The sequence below is a fragment of the Drosophila arizonae genome, chromosome 5, assembly GCF_054131065.1.
Source record: "Drosophila arizonae isolate 15081-1271.41 chromosome 5, UAZ_ARI_1.0, whole genome shotgun sequence".
Classification (NCBI taxonomy): Eukaryota; Metazoa; Arthropoda; class Insecta; order Diptera; family Drosophilidae; genus Drosophila; species Drosophila arizonae.
The window spans coordinates 19,515,040-19,536,434 of record NC_142925.1 but is presented as its reverse complement, the minus strand read 5'-3'; the positions used below and the strand labels follow the sequence as shown (position 1 = coordinate 19,536,434).

The 21,395-nt window shown below is 34.1% G+C and overlaps 1 protein-coding gene across 1 annotated transcript; it reads left to right on the top strand.

Annotated features, from left to right (window-relative positions):
* Nucleotides 1-321: 321 nt before the first annotated feature.
* On the top strand, nucleotides 322-20,930 carry LOC108616336 (uncharacterized). Its single transcript, XM_089471555.1, has 2 exons — nucleotides 322-1,025; nucleotides 19,290-20,930. The coding sequence occupies exon 2, from the start codon at nucleotides 19,292-19,294 to the stop codon at nucleotides 20,270-20,272; it is 981 nt and encodes a 326-aa protein (XP_089327681.1). The 5' UTR covers nucleotides 322-1,025; nucleotides 19,290-19,291; the 3' UTR covers nucleotides 20,273-20,930.
* Nucleotides 20,931-21,395: the final 465 nt, after the last annotated feature.

Below are 21,395 nucleotides of genomic sequence, written 5' to 3'. Positions count from 1 at the left end.
CCCTTCATCAGTCACTCGCTTTCCAGTTTCAGCGCCACTCACTCTCATTTCAAGTTTTAAGCTAGTGATGAGCGTCACTGAGATCTAATGATAGCAGAAGCACCTGAATACAAAATTCATTTAAATTCAATAGCCATGTTTTAACACGAAATAGTAATAAGCATATGTATATTTTATAACTAGTTTCTTAATTGACTTGTCTTAATAATTCGCTTTGGCTCTTCCGTTAACGATATACGATATATATACGATATTCACTGTCAACCGACCATCTCTAGCAAGCTTTGAGCTCACCTGTGGCTTTTGGTGACTGGCCCTCTTGAAGTGGCGCCGTTGGCCCGGTCACAATCAGTATCAGTTCGCCCGCGAAAACGGTTAAGTCGTTGAAGCGCGAGACATTCGATTGCGCTACGTGAGTAGAAAGAACTCGACGAACGAGAGCAAAGCAGAAATAACAACAAGAGTACCTACTACTGCTTCTACTATTACAACTACAACTACAACTACAAAAAAAACTAAAACAAAAAGAGCAGCAGCAACAACAACAGCTACAAATTATTTTACGTGCGCATGCGTCTCACACTTTATCTTCGCAATTCGCCTTCGCCGTTGTCGCCGCCTTCGCCGTCACCGTCGCCGTTACCGTTGCCTTCGCCGTTGCTGTCTCTGTCTCTGTCACTCGCGCACTTCTCACTTATCTTTGCTGTTGATTGATTTCGACTCCAAACATCAGTTCGCCTGTGCGTACGTGAATTTGCATGTGTGTAGGTGTGCATGCGAAATACGTAAAGAAAACAGAAATTGAATCAAATACAATTGAATAAAATAAATTAAATACAATTTAAAGAGCAATAGATAAAAAAAAAAAGAAAAACAGTGCACAGCCGTAACAACAAAGCTATAAATAGCAAGGGCATTAAAACTTTTGCCAACAACAAAACTAAACTAAACACAGACTCGCACACACACACGTACGCGTGCGCTCACCCATACTCGCTCATATTAACGGATTGTTTATTTAAGCGGTAAGTTGAGGAGCTGTCAAACGCACAATTTGCATGCAAAACTGCATGGAAGCGAAAAAGTTTATGCAATGCCTGCCTATGCATGTCAAACTGTACGGCAATGATGTCGCACGGCCTTGGCATAGTTTTAAAGTCCTGCTCAGTGCTCGAGGGGCCAGCAAATAAATTTAATGGGAATCGTACCACAAACTGAAATGGAAATTTATGAAACTGAATTAGATTTGATAATACAAATTAATTATTTTTTATTTTGTTCGTTTTTGCACTCAGTATAAATAAATTAAATTTAATTATTTTTGATAATTTGATATATATTCGCAATTATATGAAATGGACGTAAATATAATATATTATTATATGTATATTGTTTGTTTAGGCTTTTAAGTTCAGTTAATGTTTTAAGGCTCCGCACAGTTTGAGACGCCGCCACTTGAAAAGGAAAGCAATAAGTTTTTGAGAAAATAAATGTTCATTTAAATTAACATTTTTGTTTTTTTTTCCAAGTGTTGACACATTATTTCTAATTTCGATGCATATTAAAAAATAATTACATTTTCTTAAATTGCATTTTAAGAGAGCTTTAAAAACAGTTTAAGGCGCACTGACTCAAATTATATATGTTAGTGAATTTGGGTGCGCGCACTTAATTATATATAACTAAATGCAGCAAAAACGAAATGCATTTTCAATAGCAAAAACAATTAGTAGTAAATGTATATAAATACATATATATATATATATATTATTATTATCTCTTCTGTTAGCTGTATTATTGGCACACGCAATACGGCTCAAAATTGTTTGTTTTTGTTTTTTGTTGTCTGTTTTTGTTTCTGTGAGCAATCAACCTTAAAAGCCGCACGCTAAATAAACTAAATGTGCAATAAACATTAAACATTTTTTAACCATAGCAAAATGTGTTGCCCTGTTAACTGTTAACTGCTTTTAATGGCCATAACCAAACGGCAGCAACAACTTGCATAATCCGTAATTGTTTTGATTTATTTCTCTGTTACGGCTCCTTATGCCCCGCTTGTTGCGTGTGCTGTCGTTGTTGTTGTTGTTGTTGTCGTTGTTGTTGTCAGTGTTATTAGTCTTGTTGCCACGTTCATGCACACGCCGCTGTCCAACACTGTCCCCTTGCAGCCCACCCTCTCTCTTTCTCTCTCCCTCGCTCTCTCTGTTGCACATTGCATAAGGCCAAATGCGACATGCATGCGATTTCATACAGATACTTATATATAGACATTTCTCGGTATTTTTGTACCTGGACACTTAGAGAGGGAATTACAGTTTTATCACGAGCTATGTTGACCACATAAAGTATTTATATTCTTATCTATATAATATATAAATATGGGTAAACTTCTTTTTAATGTCAATTATGATTGATCATCCATTATATGCAATAATAATATATAATTATACTATTTTGTATACAAAAAAAATTATCGGAATGCTATTGTTGAAGGTCAGAATTATTTATTTTTAATTCATTTATATATTATTTTTCAATTGATTAATAATTTATTATTTATTTATGACTCAATTTTCTATATAATAATATTATCGTAATATTTTCAAATATTTCCTTCAACCTTTTGTTACGTTATTGATAGAATATTTATTAGATAAGATTTAATTAGAATCTCAATAATTATCTAAATAAAAAAAAAAAAAAAACGATAATGCAATATATATCAATGAAAATATATAATAATGTATAATTGTTTAAAGATTCCTAACTAAAATATTAGATCTTTAGCTGGGTTTTCTTTTACATATATATTTATCTATTATTTATTTGTAATTCTTGAATTGCATTTTTGGGGCTTACTAAATTCTCCTAAATTTGTAAGAACATTTAACTTGGTAAATGATCATTTTAAGTATTCTACTTGCATATTTGATCGAAATATTACTAAAATACTATATATATGCCTATTCCTGCCCACCTATTTCTTAGGGTATTTCATTGTCGACTTTCCTATAGTTAGTTTAGTCTATTTACAATTCGCTTTTTACTTGTCTTGGGGTTTTTCATGGCGCAGGCGTGCCAGTGCCACGCCGCACTACCCTCCACGACGATCTTGGCTGGAATTTCAGCTATGCCTCGGAGCAGGTTTCGTCAACGCGTTTTTTTATTTTTCATTTTATTTTGTTTTTTTTTTTTTTTTTATTAATTCACCGGTTTAGTTCACCTGATTTCTTGAGTTGTGCATTTTTGTCGCGTGTATTTCTGGTTTTCAAACACTTTTCTTCTCTCTCTCTGTCTCTCTTTCTCTCTCTTTCTTTCTCCCTCTGAGTGTGTTTTCCCCCACTTGGACTGGCTCTACAACTGTTATCAGTCGCACTCGGTCTTTGCTTTAGATCTATGCTAATTTAATTTATTCTCTTGGCTGTGGTTAAGCGATCAAGTTTAGTATTTAACACGTTACCGTTATGGACTATCGCATTTTGGCACATTCCTCTGCATCCGCATCGAGATGTGCTAATAAAGATAGCTAGATTTCCAAAAATGAAGTCAACAAATTTCTGACATCTAGAATTAGATTATAAAAAGATCTTTGAATAAATGATAATGGAAATACAAGTGAGAAAGTTGCACTCAAACATAAATGACATCATAATGCGCTATTATGGAATTCAAGAAAATACACTTAAGTTATAACATATATGTGTTTATTGCAAACGACAAAAACAAATATATTCCATTCTCTTTTTAGAGTAGCTTGCCTAGTTCATTGTAAATTGAAGCTATAATTGATCTATTTACACTTTGTCATTTATGATATCTAGAATTCTTGAAATACTAAATGTTTGCTTATCACGCTTCTCGCTTCCTTTGCCAAATAGCCTGACTAATCGCATTGGCCATTAACCTTGCCTTAATCAGCCTAGCCAACTACTTCAACTGCTTACTTACTTAGTTTCCGGTTATTGGGTCTGACACTTACCGAAAGTCTAATAATATTTTCACACTGCTGATTTCATCATTCTCTTCTATCTAGATCTTTGTTGCTCTACTGTGGAATGAGCCAGAAATTTAAAAATATAAAAATATATTTTAGTTTAACTAAATTCTTTAATAGAAATATTAAAATGAACCTCTATTTTCACATATACATGCATATACAAACACATGCGTAAAGAGGCATGCAAGTGTTCCGTCAGCTTTGAATGAAACAAGTTATACAGACATGCTTATATAGAAGCTAAGTTTCTGTATATTTACTCATCTATTGACTAAGCTTTGTTAAATAACTTTTGCTTGATTCACAAACTAAATAATCATTAATTTATTTATTTTTTATATTTTTTACTCGGATCTTTATGGCATGTGCAATCTTCTTCAATACCTCAATAATCTTTGGGTGCAAAGTTTAAAGTGTATATAAGTTTCTTAATGCTTAACTGTTATAAATGTAGTTGCGGCTAGTCATAAAATTCCCATATTTATTCAGTAAAAATTTTTGCATTGCATGTAACTCATTTTGAGTGGCATGTGAATATGTGAACAATTGCTGGAAAGCTGTAAACAATATGGGCCCCAGGCATAACTCTCACATAAAAATAGATAGATAGCAGCGCTATAAATATTACAGACACACACTCATAATTTCCACCAAAGTTTGTTAATTTAACTTTACATCGACTTATAGAAATTTCTCAGTTCGCTACATTGTTAACAGGTTGTATTTTCCTGAGTTTACAGTTATTAGCAATCAATTTTCATATGCAGTCAAGGTCTTGAGAACCCGAGCTGTATTTCTATGAAGATAAACAGAAACTTTTGTTGCATCGGCAATTATATAAACAAAATTTCAAGCTAAGCTTATGCTGATCGATGACGCTTAGAAATTTGTCCGTTTCGGTTTTTGGTTAAACGCGTTTCGATCCGGGGAACTTTCGAATTTCGTTACTTATTTCTTTCCTTTATGTTGGAAATATGCATAATTTATACCAAAGAAATATCTGCTTAATTAAATGGATGGACCCTTTCGTCGGCTGCAACGCCCCAAAACAAACGAAAACGAAAGCGAGCAACAACCAAAAAATACAAAAAAATATGCTTTTTATAAACGACAAAAAAAGCATAGAAGGAGAAAGACAAAGAGAGAGGTAGAGGGAGAGGGCGAGAGAGAGAGATGCCAACAAGTTGTTTTTTTGTTTTTTAAAAGACAGTCAAAGAGCAGACGAGAAACGCCTAAAAAGAGCAGAGCCAAACAAGTACAAAACCCAACACACACACACACACACACACATATGTGTATATATATACATATATATATATATATAGACAGCGTCACAAGACGAGCCACAAACTGGTTCTAGAATCAATTTTTATTTTCTCAAGCTCAGCGTACAAAAAATAAGAATCCCTCGGCAAACCGAATGCACGAAATATTTTTGAGGCAGCTTCAAAATGAATTTGGTTAACCAACCTCTCAGAACAGGCCAAACCGAAACCAAAACCAAAGCCCAAACCAAAACTGAACCCAACCAGCAGGCTGTCAGGCAACCAGGCAGGCGGTCAGCCAGTCAGCCAGCAGCCAGTTTGTGGCATCCAAGCTGCAGATACGAAAAGTATACGAAAAGTATCTCCCCGCTGCCCCTCCGTCCGTCTGCCCCTCTGCTCCTCTGTCTCTGCACAGCTTCTAAGCGGCGAGACTTACGTCGCTCTGGGCTCGCAGGCAGACGAGATCTTTATACATTTTATTATTACTTCTCTTGTGGTTGTTGTTGTTATTGCTGCTGTTTGTTATTGTAGTATGTGCTAAAAGTATCCGCACACTGCCCATGTCGTCCGTTTGGCATTCTCTATGTATATATGTATGTATCTCAGAGATACGCGCCTGGTACTAACTATTTGTGTTAAGTTTTTGACCACAAAAACAACAACAACAACAACAATACAAAATTGTTATTGTACATTTGTTCTTTCCATTGTCTTCTATTTTGTATCGCTTAGTTTTCGTTTCTTTCTTTTTACAAATTTTCATTGTCGCCGCTTTCAGTTTTTAATGCGGTTTTTGTGTAGTCAAAATAGATTGGGTTTTATCTCTTTTAGAACTGTTTGCTGTATTTGATTAACTATCGAATACGCCCAGTTGGTAAACCAAGACCAAGAGCTCGAGCTCACTCTAAGAATATAATTAGATGGGTAAGTTTCATGAGCACTTATCTAATGGTATCGCATGAACTTCTCATAGATTTCTCTTACGAGATTCCACAACGCTTTTCGTGCGTTATTTCGTTAAATGTTTCAACAGAAATTACTTTAAGTGAGAAGAAATAAGATAAAGATAAATATAACATAATTAATTTTATAATTAATTAATGTTTCAATTAAACAGCATCAGATATTCGTTATGATATGCATGCGATATTTAATATGAATTCTGCATTATATTCGATATTTCAGCATACAATATTTCATACAAGCTGCATACGATATTCGTATGGATTATGGCTTAGGATATTTTACATGGGGTATTTTACATGTTCCATGAGTTGCATACGATATTCGCTATGAGTTACATACGATATTCGTTTGAGTCGCATACGAGCAGCATTCGGTATTCGATATGAGCAGCATACAATATTCGATACAAACAGCATACGATATTTGCTATATTTGCTGCATTAGATATTCACTATGAGCTGCATACGATATTCGACATGAGCGGCAAACATTGTTCGATACGACTTGCATACGATATTCGCTGAGCTGCCAACGATATTCGGCATGAGTTTCATCCGATATTCGCCAGTCGTATATAGAAACATACGATATTCAACATGAGCGGCATACAATATTCGATATGTGCTGGATACGATATTCAGTATGATTTGTCGCGATGTTTAATAAGAGCGGTATCCGATATTCGCCAGGCGCAAAAAGCGATATTTGACTTGAAATAATTTCATAAAATATGATAACAATATTTTACCTCAATAACAATTTTAATCATGAATAACAAAAATAATTTTAATCCGATCAATCGTATTCGTAAATGATCGAGATTCGTTGACATTCGCATTAATTCAATCGGGTGTTTATTTTTACACAATGAAATAAAAAGATATTTAGAGTTCATTTGCATTTAAAGTCTGGTATTTGTTAATAATTTATGCAATTCCTTAAATATGTAAAATAAAATATTTATATCTTTTATGAGAAGCCCGACAAAGTGATGAATAAAGCATCTACATAGTTTTCATGTAGAAAGATTGTAACTTGAATTTACGATCAGATTTCGATGCTTTCGAGATGATCTCATCCGCGCAGCCCACACAGTTTACAGACTTGACGCTCAAAATAATTTTATTAAAACCAATTACGCATTAAATATAACTTCTTATTATTTTTTATTTTTATTTTTACTTTATTTGCACACTTTTGTTTACCATTAATTAATAGGTATCTCAAAAAATGAGAAAAAAAAAACAACATTTATTTACGTTCATTATTTATCATTGCCGCAGTTGGATTAATGTGCTAAATGCTAATGACGATATACAGCTGTATGCATGTGTGTGTGCTTGGCTTGGCTTGCTTGGGCGATGGGGGCGCGGATCGGCTCGGATCGGATCTTGAGATGATCTTCAGTCTCGAGTTGCCTGCAAATTATGCGCTGCAGGTGGCTGCTGCCAGAGTGTGGGGCTGTGACGGGTCACAGTCACATTGTTTGCATTTGTCATTGAATATCAAACGTACAATTAGAGAGGCAGAGAGAGGGAAAGAGAGACGTATAAAATATTTAGAACTATCATAGATAGACTAATGGAATGCCCTATAAAAAGCAGCAGCAGGGGAGCGCATTTGAGTCTACCAAAAGTACTTAAGAGACAGGAGAGAGATCATAGGAAGATGATGATATTCTTGTGCTATCATATTATAATCATAAATGTTAAGTGAAATCTCCATTAGAGCAAAACAAGAAGCTTTTAATATAGTAGACTCTTAGTTGACCCAAATGCTTAATATGAATTGTCAACTTTGACAAAGATATTTTCTAAAATGTAAAAAAAAAAAAAATAAATAAAAATAAAAAATAGACCCATTGGCCTTATGCTACAGGGCATCTACAATATTCATAACCAGTTTCACACATAGTTTCCCATGGCTGTAAGAAAAACTTTGCTAACCATTCTCAATGCCAGTCACTCAGCCAGAAACCAAGGGACGGCGACAATCTCTGCCCCAGCGATTGGGTCTCTTCGTCGGGCGCATCATGAGAGCTGCTAATGAGTTTTTGTCGCTCGCTGCCCGAGGGCAATGTGTGAAGATCTTTGTAAGTGATTCATGACTGAGTGCGAGTAATTGCACTTTCCAAAAGAAAAAAAAAACGAGAAAAAAAGAAATTAAGAAAAAAAAAATAATAATTAAATAAGTAAATAATAAATAATACAAAAAATGAAAAGTAACCCAACCAGGTGCTAATCAAAACTGTCAGCTCACTTACAAAGCTCCATTTATTTTTCTTGACGTCATCTTTAAAAACTCTTATTAATTGTTTTCAGTGTAAAATGCTCAAATCTCAGCGAGCTGCTTGCGCTTCAATGAAAATCCGCATGGCGCGCGATAAGATAATTTACAGCCTAGACACTGAAAATGAAGAGTTCAAATTCTTGCCTAATAAATAAATATAGACATTTTTTATTTTGAGTGCTCTTTGAGGCATGCCAACTAAATTAAATCTGCATTAAGTTGTTGTCGATAAGAAAAACAAAGGCGAAGTAAACATAAATCATAATAAAAGTTAACAAAGTGATTCGATAGCCGTTGGAATGTGGAGCTATTGGAATGTTAAGTCCTTTGTGTGACGCTAAACTAATAATGTTTAATTGAAGAAATAAGAAAAAGCCTAGTGAAGACTCTTCTATGAACCAATATTCCAATAAAAATTCGAATCTCTAGCCTCTGTGGGCTCAGAGATCGACGCGCTCAAGCATACGCATATAGGAAAAGACAGAGCTTAATAAAGCTTAGCTCGTCGCCCTGAACAAAAATATAAACATACGGTCTGCCACGCCTACTTCTGTCCATTACAAGCTTTATACCAAAACCATTATAGACTGATTAGCCATTTTCAATAGTCTCAAATGAGGAGTATATCGATAAAACTTACAATAGATATGATATGAGTATTCATAGATAAATAGATATTATCGAGTTATTTAATAAAGAGTTCTATAATATCTATCTATGAGAGCTCGATCATGTCTATTGTAAGTTTTATCTATTGTAAGTTTTCAGTACTTCCCAAAAATCTTGTCATATTAAGTTAGTTAAGAGTTAAGAGAGAGTTAAGAAGAGAAAACAGTAATGCAGCTTCTGTTTGATCACGACTCATGCACTTCCATTAATATAGGTGTTGCACACACATTTCCCAATACTGGCTCACATATAGCGCTAGCTCTTGCTGTTGAGTAACATTTAAAAAGAAAACAATTTTATTGCCACTTGAGAATAATAAGTAGCCTGATCCGTAAACACGTATATATGGCCATTTTTATGGGCAGCATATGACCAAATTGAGCACCGCCTGTAGAGATGAAGCAAATGCTATACTGGCTGATCTACCCGATCAGTGTGATCACGTAACATGCGCACACCCAACTCCAATTGCTAATTAGTCAGTTTAACACTGGAATTCATGTGTTTTTCTATAATATATGAAGTGAAAGTTCTGGCCACTTCACCTAGTTATGAGCATTTTATATAGAAGATCTCGGCAAAGCACTTGAAAGCAAGGAAATGTCGTCAGCATTTGTTTAATTTATTACGTGGTCTTTTTACTTGTTTTTTTTTTTTTTTTTTTTTTTTTTTTTTTTTTTTTTTTGGTTTGGAACTCTGATAATCGGCATTCTTTTTCGTATTTTCTTTGTTTCAGTTGTTGTATTGTAAATAATTATTGTCATGAGAGTTTAAATAGCTCGTGATGCATCATTTGAAAAAATGTGAAGGGCTTATATAATTTTACTGTTTATAAATGACGTTTGCGCTTTTGCGCTCTGCAGCTGAGTTAATTGCACTACTATTTCGAAAGGCAACAAAATTATATTTTGCTTTCAAAATTATTATTCGATTTTCGTTTACTTATTTATTTACTTTTATTTTTATTTTTTGAATTTAGCTGTTGATGGCTTTGCTAAGGATTTATTGTGGCAGACAACGTAAACTAATGTAGCTCATTTATAATCGACTTTACGTTTTCTCTAGGTCAAATTTTATGTATTTTATTTGAGGTTGAATTTGTTGTCCAATAGCTCACATTTATGCAATTGATTACCCATCGTTTATAGATATTTGTATATATATATATGTGTGTGTACATAAATATAATGTATTTGTAAATATTTATTTGACAGTTGATAGTTGATATATAAGAAAAGTAAAGCATTTGTATTTTTATTTATTTTATTTTATTTAATTTTTTTTTTTGATTACTTATCTCACCTATTTGATTAGTTATACTTCAATCATGTGGAAAATGTCTAAATAGCGTTTCGTATGTTTTGTTGTGGCAGATAATTATATGAATATAGAGTTTCAGCTATTTGAGCATATCTTGTATTGTAAGTGTATATAGTAATTGTAATAAAGCAATGAACTTAGTATATGAAGTCTACCTCTAATGATGCCCGATTATCATAAAGAAGAGCAAAAGCAAACAAAGATATATAAACTGTGATAATCTATACAGATATCTTGGCTATATAATAATAAAATGGATAATATATGGAAACCTTTTGAAAATGTGATTATATTGATCTTTCAATATATCTCCGTATTCAGGACGTCAGCCTCTTTTCAATACGTTTCCCGCACTCTTAAGATTGATATTACTTTATTTATAGATTAAGGTCTTACCTACTTATAATTTTATTATTATCTATATGGTTTTTATATGTATGTGTGTATGTATGTACGTAGCTTGTTTATCTGTTGCAATTCTTTGCTGCGGTTATCAATGCTCGCAGTCATCAGACTTCGCTTTTAATTAAAAGATGTTTACTTCAATATGGTTTGATATAGATGCCACATGCTTAAAAATGCAAAAAGAAAAATCGATATTTAATTGATATATATTTTTAATAATATGTGAGATAATATTTATAATTATACAAAATGCAAATTAAAATAAAATTTTAGAGACAACTTTCTTTATTTATCTAAATATAATTAAATAAATAAATTTATCCAAGCAAGCCCTTTCAGCTAGCCATGCGAATTCATTCATGACTTTGTTATCTCCGGCTACAATAAATTTTCCCTGAGGTGCTTAGATCTTATTCATGAATCTCAGGGGAATGACTCATTCCGCTGCTATGTTGTGAGCATATGAACGTCATAATACTCATTCAAACAATTCATTTCATAATGTCAACTCTCAGCCAAAGTATGTCAACTGAAATCCCCCGAAACGAATTCAAGAACAATATGTACTTAGGTTATTTCTCATAATGTACGAAAATAGTTACTTGAAATTGTGCCCCGTTCGGTTCGGTTCAGTTATCTAATACTAAATTCCAGTGTGTTGCCCTGCGGGGCTTGGGCGGCACTTCCTTTATTATAGCTCGCTTATCAGTTTCAATTTGCATGAGGCTTTTGAGAACGTGCTAATATTTGATTTAAAGTAGCGCGCGACACGAGCGAGCTAATTAATTTGCGAGCTAACAAAAAGTATTTCTCAAAAACACCAAATAAATGCAAATTATGATTTGACGCTGCTATACAAATATTGTATGTATGTATATTGTATGTGCATAAACTATATATTTACAAATATGTTGCGAGCCATTCTCGCATTACGAGTTTCCGTTTAATTGTGCAACACGTCCGCTAAAATCGCCAAGAAAACAAGTGAGAACGTTATGGCCAGGCCTTACTGACTGCACGATACTCGTTTAAGGATCCAGAAAAACTACATTTATTTGAAAATAAATATTTATCTTATGCCAATTGTTGATGATCTACTACTAATATAACTTGAAGATTATTAAAATTTATAGAAATTATATTATGGTTTATTTATGTTATATTTTTACAACTTAAAGATTCTCGCTTAAAGATGATAGAAATTATAGATATATTATATATTAAAGTATAGTTATATGCTAATTATCTTCAAACTCTCTTCTGCTGAAAGTATATGCAAATATGTATTCAAAATTTCAAGACTCCAACTTATGCTTATATACTTCGAATACCCTCTATATGGATGTAATGACGGCGTAATGAATTACATTCAGCCAGACGCAGAGCATGACGAAAATTACGCAAAGGAAAATATAATAAAACCGATAACAAAATTACAATCGAAAGTTTCCAGCATAATAAAAAGTTACATCACTATTGATAAAGAGCCCTACATTTCTCATTAACTAGACTGCTAGATTCGAGTCATACTTTGAATTCCAAAATATATCGCTGGGAACTCTGTCTCTCTTTTTCTTTCTCTCTTTCTCCCTCTTCTCAATAAGAACTTTCGAGTCACGGTGCTTACAGTAGTATATACCCCACTTGAAGCTTTTGCGAACGGTGTTTAAATATTTCCAACAATAGTTTTTAACGGCAATCAAATGTCTCTGTGTTTTTTTAAAGCGCATTTGTCATGTGCGCTCAGAGTGGTGAGTAGACGTAGACGGATATAGAATCGGACATTGGGGCGGACAGGTGGACAGACAGACTGACAAACTACCTGTGCTACTACATGTGCTGATGCCTAACGGCTAATTTGTTTTAATGATGAGAAACCGCTTAAATAAACAAACAGCAAATACAATGGGAGGCTGTTGTCGCCCGTAGCCGTTCATGCGGGTATTCACTGTGCTCCAAAGACGTGGGCAGCCAAAGGGGGCGGGGGAAATGGGGCATATTTCTCCATTGTGTGCATTTATGAATGTGTGTGTGTACTTCATGCTTGATTGCAAATTCAATTAAAGTTTTGCGCACATTTCCTTAACTCTGGTGGGGGCTGAGGGGGACTTGATTGAAAAAGCCCCAAAAGCTTGAGTGCTGTCCAGCAAAATTCTGAATTTTTCCTACAACTTTATGAATAATATATATATTGTATATAAAATTGAATACTCTTTTAACAGTCTTTTATCTATTTAACATTAGTAACAAAAACTATTATTGAAATGCCCATTTTATACAACATATTTGGCATTTGTTTACTAAATTGTTTTTCATGTCAAAGCTTTATAAACTTTTTGTTGTTTTGTTTATTTTTATTTTATTTTTTTTAACTTCAGTTAGTTGAGAATTGATAATACTTATATATAAATATATGTACATCTGTATATAAATATAATAATTAATAAAAAAAAAAAATCATTGTCTATTAGCAATGTATAAAAAGTTTTTAAGCTTCTTAGCAATATAAGAATGATTTTTTATTTTCGCCATTTATAATATATAATTAAGTTATTTCATTTCATTTCTGATAATCTATGTTTATTTACTATTATATTCAAATTTATGCATAATTTAAATGCTAAATTAATAAGCATGTATTCATGATAAATATTGATATATATGAATTTTTATGAATATTTTGTAGCTATCAAGCATTTTTTAAATACTGAAAATGTATTTTTGGGATACTTAATACATATTTTCAATTAAATTATTCAATTAAATTCTACTAAAGTTATTGTTTTATCTAATCTCTATCCTATTAAAACCCTTTAATATTATATTATATATTATACTATATATTCTTTATAATACTCTTTAGTATATATTTTTTATTATCGTATATTAATTCCTTTCTATATATTATTTATAATCAGGAATTATTATAAATTTCTCAGTATTATCTTATCTTAATTTCTTCGAAAAATATTCTGCCCAATTAATTCATCTAAAGCATTCGCACAAATCTGCTTAAGTTATCTTAAATCAGCTTAAAAACATTTCATCGCAGGCTTTTCACATACATGTATATATTCTTAGATATTTATTATGAAGGCAAACATTTTTTGTTGCGTGCTAGCGCATTAACTTCAAAGCCTTTTAGAACTCCAATGACCCTGAACTTACGGCTGAACAGGTACAATCCCAAAATGTCAAGAAAACAGCTCTCGCAGCTGGTATTTCGTTGCGGCACTTCCTTTATATTTATTTACGCTTGAAGTTCAATTATAAAACAACCAACTAAGAAGAAGAAGAAGAAGATGAGGGGAAACTGAATAAACATATTTTTATACATAATCATTTATTTGTTGTCTGTGAATCAGCTTTGGGAAGCAAATGCCTGTAAGATTTATGGCTACGAAACGGGGGGCAGGTAAAAACTCGTAATTGAAGCCCTGTGAATTAACATTTGCTTTTTCTGATCGGTTCTGTTGAATGGCGACCCGCCCCCTTGCACCCCTGTGACCCCTTCTCATGCTGCTTGCTGAATTCATTATATAAAAATTCTGTTGTTCAAGTTTTAAGATGCGCTCAATAGACGACCTTGACTTGCCAGCCAGACAATCAAATTCAACGCGTCCCCCCCACCCTCTCAGCCCCTCTCTAGTAAGCGATTTTTAATACTACAGCAAAGGTAAACAATGAAGCGAAATGAGCAACGAATAGCGGGAGAATCAAGCCAAAAATAATACCAATAATAATAATAATAGCAATTGTACATAGTATATTATGTACGTATGTAGGTTTTTAGTACTGTTCGTTGTTTTAGGAAGCGGAACTGACATCTCGCAAAAACGTCACAAGCAGCAGCAAAAAAGTAAATAGAAACATATATTAATAAAAAACAAATATATATAATTGCAATCAGATAATTGATACGCGGAAAGCAACGGCAGCATATATATGATCTATTATGAGCTGAGGTTTAGAGAGATCGATATGAAATACAGAAGAGAGGGTAGAGAGTAAGTGGAGCTTTTAGAGCTCTCTATATATACACCAATGTATATATAGACAGCTCTTAAAACTCTCCTTAATCCACACTCTACACTCTCCTTACTAATCATATATATATGTTGTATATGCATCCATTAAAGGAATTTTCTTCTCAGCCAAACGCTGCTTTTATTCTAAAGTCTAGCTGAGTCGAGCTTAACGATTCTCAGAATTTTATTATGCTGTTAAAAAGTTCTGAAACTTTTGAATAAATGAAAAAAATAAAAGTTATTATTAGACTGTGCGCTGGAAGAATTCGCTTCAATTTAATTTGTGTTAGCTAACGAGATGCAAATCGAATCATTTAATCAGATATTTATAATGAAGCTCTTCTAGCTAAATCCACTTTACTTTAGTGTTGGGTAAATTAAATGTAAGAATGAATAACATATCAAATGTAAGTATAACAAATTTGATATATTATATTCGTCAAAAAAAAAAAAAAAAAAAAAAAAAAAAACAAAAACAAAAAAAAAAAAATAATAATATTAATAATTATAATAATCAATAAATAAATATATAAAAAAATACATTAATTAAATTAAAACATATAAAATATTTTTCTCTATTTAAGGAAACTTAATTCAATATAATTTTTTTTTAATTTTATACTACGATTTTTAGTTAAGAATAAAGCATTAGACTCAGATTCTATATATTTATTTTCTCAATTATTATTTAACTTCCTAATTCTTAAATCTCATTGAATAAATAGTCCTATAAATCTATATATATAAAAGAGAGTTGTGTAAAAGTGTCCAAGCACTTATAACTCGAGATCTGCTGGACCAATTTTCATGGTTTTTGATTTGTTGGATTTGTCTCCGCAACGAGTTTAGTATAGGGTCTTAAAAATACTGAAAAAATTTGCCGAATACTTGAAAAACGCGGTTTTTTCCCCAAATGTTCAAATTTTTTTTATACCCAGTAGGCTTGGTAACAGTGACAGTTTTGACAATAGTGTAGAAGTAAATAAACAAATGTAGTCAGTCAGTCTACGGCACAGCCTCGAGCAGGCCAGACTATTCAACAAAAAAAAAAAAAAAGACTATTCAACAAAAAAAAATTTTTTTCCTAATCAAAAAGAAAAATATTTCAAATCAAAAATCTGCAAAAATTCAAAAAAAAAAATCAAAAGATTAAAACCTGACTGTTCAAAAAATAAATAAAAAATTTAAAATTCGAAATTCAAAAAAAAAAAAAAAGTTAATTATTAAAAAGTGTATTTTTGGCTTTTTATATTTTTGGACTTTTAAACATTCTAAATATTTCAAATCAAAAATCTGAAAAAATTAAAAAAAAAAATCAAAAGATTAAAACCTGACTAATCAAAAATAAATAAAAAATTAAAAATTCGAAATTTAAAAAAAAAAGTTAATTATTAAAAAGTTTATTTTTGGCTTTTTATATTTTTGGACTTTTACAAAAGCTAAATATCTCGAAAGTTCAGGTATTTGTTTGTCTCAAACATAAATTTGTGTAAATTATTTATATTTATATTTCTCGATTGATTTATATGGTTTTGTGCGAGGGCAGTATTACTATTAATAAAAATGCCGCGTCCTAGAAGATCTAATCTTTCCCGGCGGACCCATAATGCAATTAGGCAACGGAATAGCGCGAGTCAATTATCTGACGAAGAGCGAGAAATCGCCCGAGAAAGGCTCCGCGTTAGTACCCAGCAAAGAAGGGCCTTAATTCGTGCTTCTCAAAGAGAGGCAGCCCGTGAAATGGCAATAATTCAAAAAAAAAAATCAATAGATTAAAACCTGACTGTTCAAAAAATAATTAAAAAATTAAAAATTCGAAATTAAAAAAAAAAAAGTTAATTATTAAAAAGTGTATTTTTGGCTTTTTATATTTTTGGACTTTTAAACTTTATAAATATTTCAAATCAAAAATCTGAAAAAATTAAAAAAAGCTAAATATCTCGAAAGTTCAGGTATTTGTTTGTCTCAAACATAAATTTGTGTAAATTATTTATATTTATATTTCTCGATTGTTTTATATGGTTTTGTGCGAGGGCAGTATTACTATTAATAAGAATGCCGCGTCCTAGAAGATCTAATCTTTCCCGGCGGACCCATAATGCAATTAGGCAACGGAATAGCGCGAGTCAATTATCTGACGAAGAGCGAGAAATCGCCCGAGAAAGGCTCCGCGTTAGTACCCAGGGAAGAAGGGCCTTAATTCGTGCTTCTCAAAGAGAGGCAGCCCGTGAAATGGCAATAAGAAATGGTTCAAGGATTGATTTGAATCGAGCAGCGTTTCGATATGATTGCACCATTGATTACAGCTTGAATCGTTTAGTTTGCATTGGTCCAATGGACGTTGTTTGCCAGCATTGTGGCGCATTGAAGTTTGCTGGTGAAACGCCCGGTTTGTGCTGCCTTAGTGGTAAAGTGACATTGCCATTAGTGGTCTCGCCACCAGAGCATTGCGTTCCCTGCTTTACGGCGAAACACTAGAATCACGACATTTTCTAACGAGCACTCAAAAATACAATGCCTGTTTTCAAATGACTTCATTTGGGGCGGAAATTATTGGTAACGGATATAATCCGACATTTAAGGTAATTTACGTTAAAAATGTTATTTTCTATGACTGTCAAAATAAAAAAAAAAAAAAAAAATAAAAAAAAAAATTTTGGAATAATGTAGTTTGTTAGATTTATGTAAAAAGTGTTTGTAAATCTAACTATAACTATGGCTTTGAATTTAAAGATTCAAGGCCAGATTTGCCATCGCATTGGATCATTGCAACCTATTGAAGATGCACAGCAAAAATTCTTGCAAATATACTTCATGGGCAATATGGAAGAACAACTTGACCGGCGTCAAGAAATGAACACAGCTATGAAAAGAGCAATTCTCCAAGATTTGCATGCTTAGAAATTTAAACCAACCAAAACTGTGCAATGGAACGCGTTTGGTGATAAGAAAACTGATGAGCAATGTGATTCACGCGTCGATACTCAAAGGAAAATTTAAAGATGAGGAAGTTCTTATTCCTAGGATTCCGATGATCTCAAAAGATATGCCCTTTGAATTTATTTGAATTCTCGCTTCGTCTTGCCTTCGCCATGACGATCAACAAGTCACAGGGCCAATCTTTGACTATTTGTGGCCTCAATCTAGAAAATGTGTGTTTTTCTCATGGTCAATTGAACGTGGCAAGCTCACGTGTTGGCAAACCATCCGCATTATTTGTTCTTGCACCTGACCAAAAAACGAAGAATGTCCTTTACAAGGCGCTTGAATGAAAATCCGATTAATAAATTAATCAGAGTGTATCCCAACCTGAACAACATAGCTTTCAACAATTTTTTACCTAGAAATAATATAGAGGGCAATGCAACGTTTGCCGGGCCAGCTAGTATAATATATTGAAACAAAAATTTATTTACATGACTTTTCAAGTTGACAGCAATTGTTGGCCAAACATAACAGAACCTTTTCTGACAGGTGAAATATGCGCGTAGGTAAGCTCAATAATCAATTGAATAGTTGTTCCACAGCCTATTCAGTTGCATTGTGGCAACTCATGGTATTACCTGTACTTAACGGCAACCAATGGAAGTGCCAAATATATGCCGAAAATCACGTTACCTGACGTAACGCCCACGATAAGAGCCCCCAACAATACAATTGGCATTCTGACCCATGAGCACATGTCAGTGGAATTTCTATTTGGTTTACTTGAAAACAAATAGCAAAAGTCGTCAATATGTTTAGCAAAAGAGTAACAAAGGCAATATTTTAGCAGATAAGCAAGAACTGCAGCTGTTGGCCATGTTACGAATTCATTAATGGGTCAATTGAATTAACCTGGCCTAAACACGTTCAGTGCATAATTTCAAGTTTGTACATGCGCGAGTGATAAGCCAAAGGCGGTTAAGACTACAAAGCCTAACAAATTACTCTGAGAATATTCTCCAACACCCTCAGCTGTTTATTGGAGCCATAAATAATATAGAATTTCTTTACCTTTTATCACAATAATATTTTAACATTTCAAGCTCTGAAAGAAAAGAAGCAGAATAAAGCAAGCTGAGGCGAGTCAATTGCAACGAGCTCATATCATAGAGCTCATTTAGAACACTAAGCGACTCGTGAGTGTTTGGAGTATCAAATTGAGTCATTGCTATTGAATTGCTTCATTTGTAGCAGCTCGAGAGATTAAAGCGAACGTGGATTAGGCAGAACCAACAGTAAATAATATATAAATATAATATAGTTGTTTGTGTAGTAATTCAAGTCTTTATTTAGTCTTTCGTTTATTTTATACAATTAAACATTTAATCGAATTTCTTTGTATATATTCCATTCCACTTGCAGTCATGTCCACGCCGACCACGCCCAAAACGCCCACACCGCCCACACTGCCGCCGGGCGTGACGAAAGTCTGTCACATCGTGAAGCGGCCGGATTTCGATGGCTATGGCTTCAATCTGCACTCGGAGAAGGTGAAGCCGGGCCAGTTCATTGGCAAGGTGGACGAGAACTCGCCAGCCGAGGCAGCTGGCCTGAAGGAGGGCGATCGCATCCTGGAGGTGAACGGCGTCTCCATTGGCAGCGAGACACACAAGCAGGTGGTGGCGCGCATCAAGGCCATTGCCAACGAGGTGCGACTGCTGCTGATCGATGTGGATGGCAAGGCGAACGAAATGCCACCGAAATCAACATCGCCGACGCCGGCAAGCAATGGCGATGCTACTAATAATAATAATTGCAGTCCGCCCAGCTATGAGGGCACCAAGCAGGAGCTGCCCGGCGCCAGCGCCAACATCAGCAGCATCAGTGTGACCAGCATGAAGCGCGTCTCCAATGCGAGCAGCACTCAGAGCGGCAGCACAATGAATGCCAGCGACATGGATGTGGTTGACAGGGGTGTGCCTGTGGCGCCAGCGCCGGTTGTTGGCGTCGCCCCAGTCTCAGCGCAGAATGGCAGCAAATCGCCAAGCAACAACAACAACAACAACAGCATCAGCAGCAGCAGCAACAACAACAACAACAGCAAAATGATGAGCACTCCACCGCCACCATCAGCCACGGTGGCCAGCATGAACAACAATGGCAGCGTCTACAGCAGCAGCACCACCACCAGCACCACCACCAATGGCACCACAAATGTCATGGGCAATGGCAATGGCAGTGCCATGCCCACAACGCCAGCGACAGGCACGAATCGTGCCGGCAGTTTGAATTTGCCGCTGACCGTTGCCGAAATGCGCGCCAAGCTGGCCTCCAGGAAGAAGTACGATCCCAAGAACGAGAGCGTCGATCTGAAAAAGAAATTCGAAATCATACAGAAGCTCTGAGATGCCCAGAATCCAGACCATATCATGCACCCAGCATTCGAAACACCGTACTTGTTATTATTTTACACGAAGCGCACAAACGATAAGGTTCGACTATTAAATGGCTGGCAGATCCATATCATATATATATACCATATATATGTATATATATTACATATATTCTTTAGCTGCGGCAGGCATAATATACTTTGTAATACTTGATGATGATAAACCTAACTACTGTGTATTTTAGTATGCAAAAGTCACTTATGAATTAAGCAAGCTTTTAATTATTAAATTTAGCCTAAGCTAAATAGCTCAAACCATTCCAGGCCCGTAGACAAAACCCATTGAGATCCAAAACGAAATACGAGAATAATATAAAAAGCTATTTGACATTGCGCCTAGTTATGAAGTAAAAATTTTAAACCCCCCGAATACATTCCCAAGACAAAGAAACAAATATGTTGAAAAATTGCATAATTTTTGCTCATACTTTGTTCTTTTTTTTGATAATTATACTACATATATATATATATAAGTTTTTGCTTTGCATTTGCGGCTAGTTCATTGGAAACGTTCGTTAAATCTATTTTATCATATATTTACTATATATATGTATTTAGCTTACTTATGTAATCTTTATACCGTGAATAAAGCAAAATAATACAAAAAAATATATATATATTTCTTATTTCTGGGAAGAGGGTGAATTAGTTGGTTAATAACATATAAACCCACATTACGGAACGGTGTTGAATGTGTGACAACGTCTAGAACTTCATTCTCATGTTCATTCATTCTCTAATTATACCCTGAACCCATTGAAAATGGGAAATCAGGGTATAATGGTTTTGTTGAAATGTATGTAACAGGCAGAAGGAGGCGTGGCAGACCCCACAAAGTATATATATTCTTGATCAGGGCGACGAGCTGAGTCGATTTGGCCCTGTCCGTCTGTCTGTCCGTCCGTCCGTCCGTCCGTCCGTCCGTATGTATGAACGCGTCGATTTCAGAAGATATAAGAGCTAGAGACTTCAAATTTTTTTTAAAATGTCCGTAATTACAGCGCGCATATCAAGTTTATCATTAAAAATCGATAACTCATCCCGATCTTTTTTATCGATAAAAAACCTTATCGAAA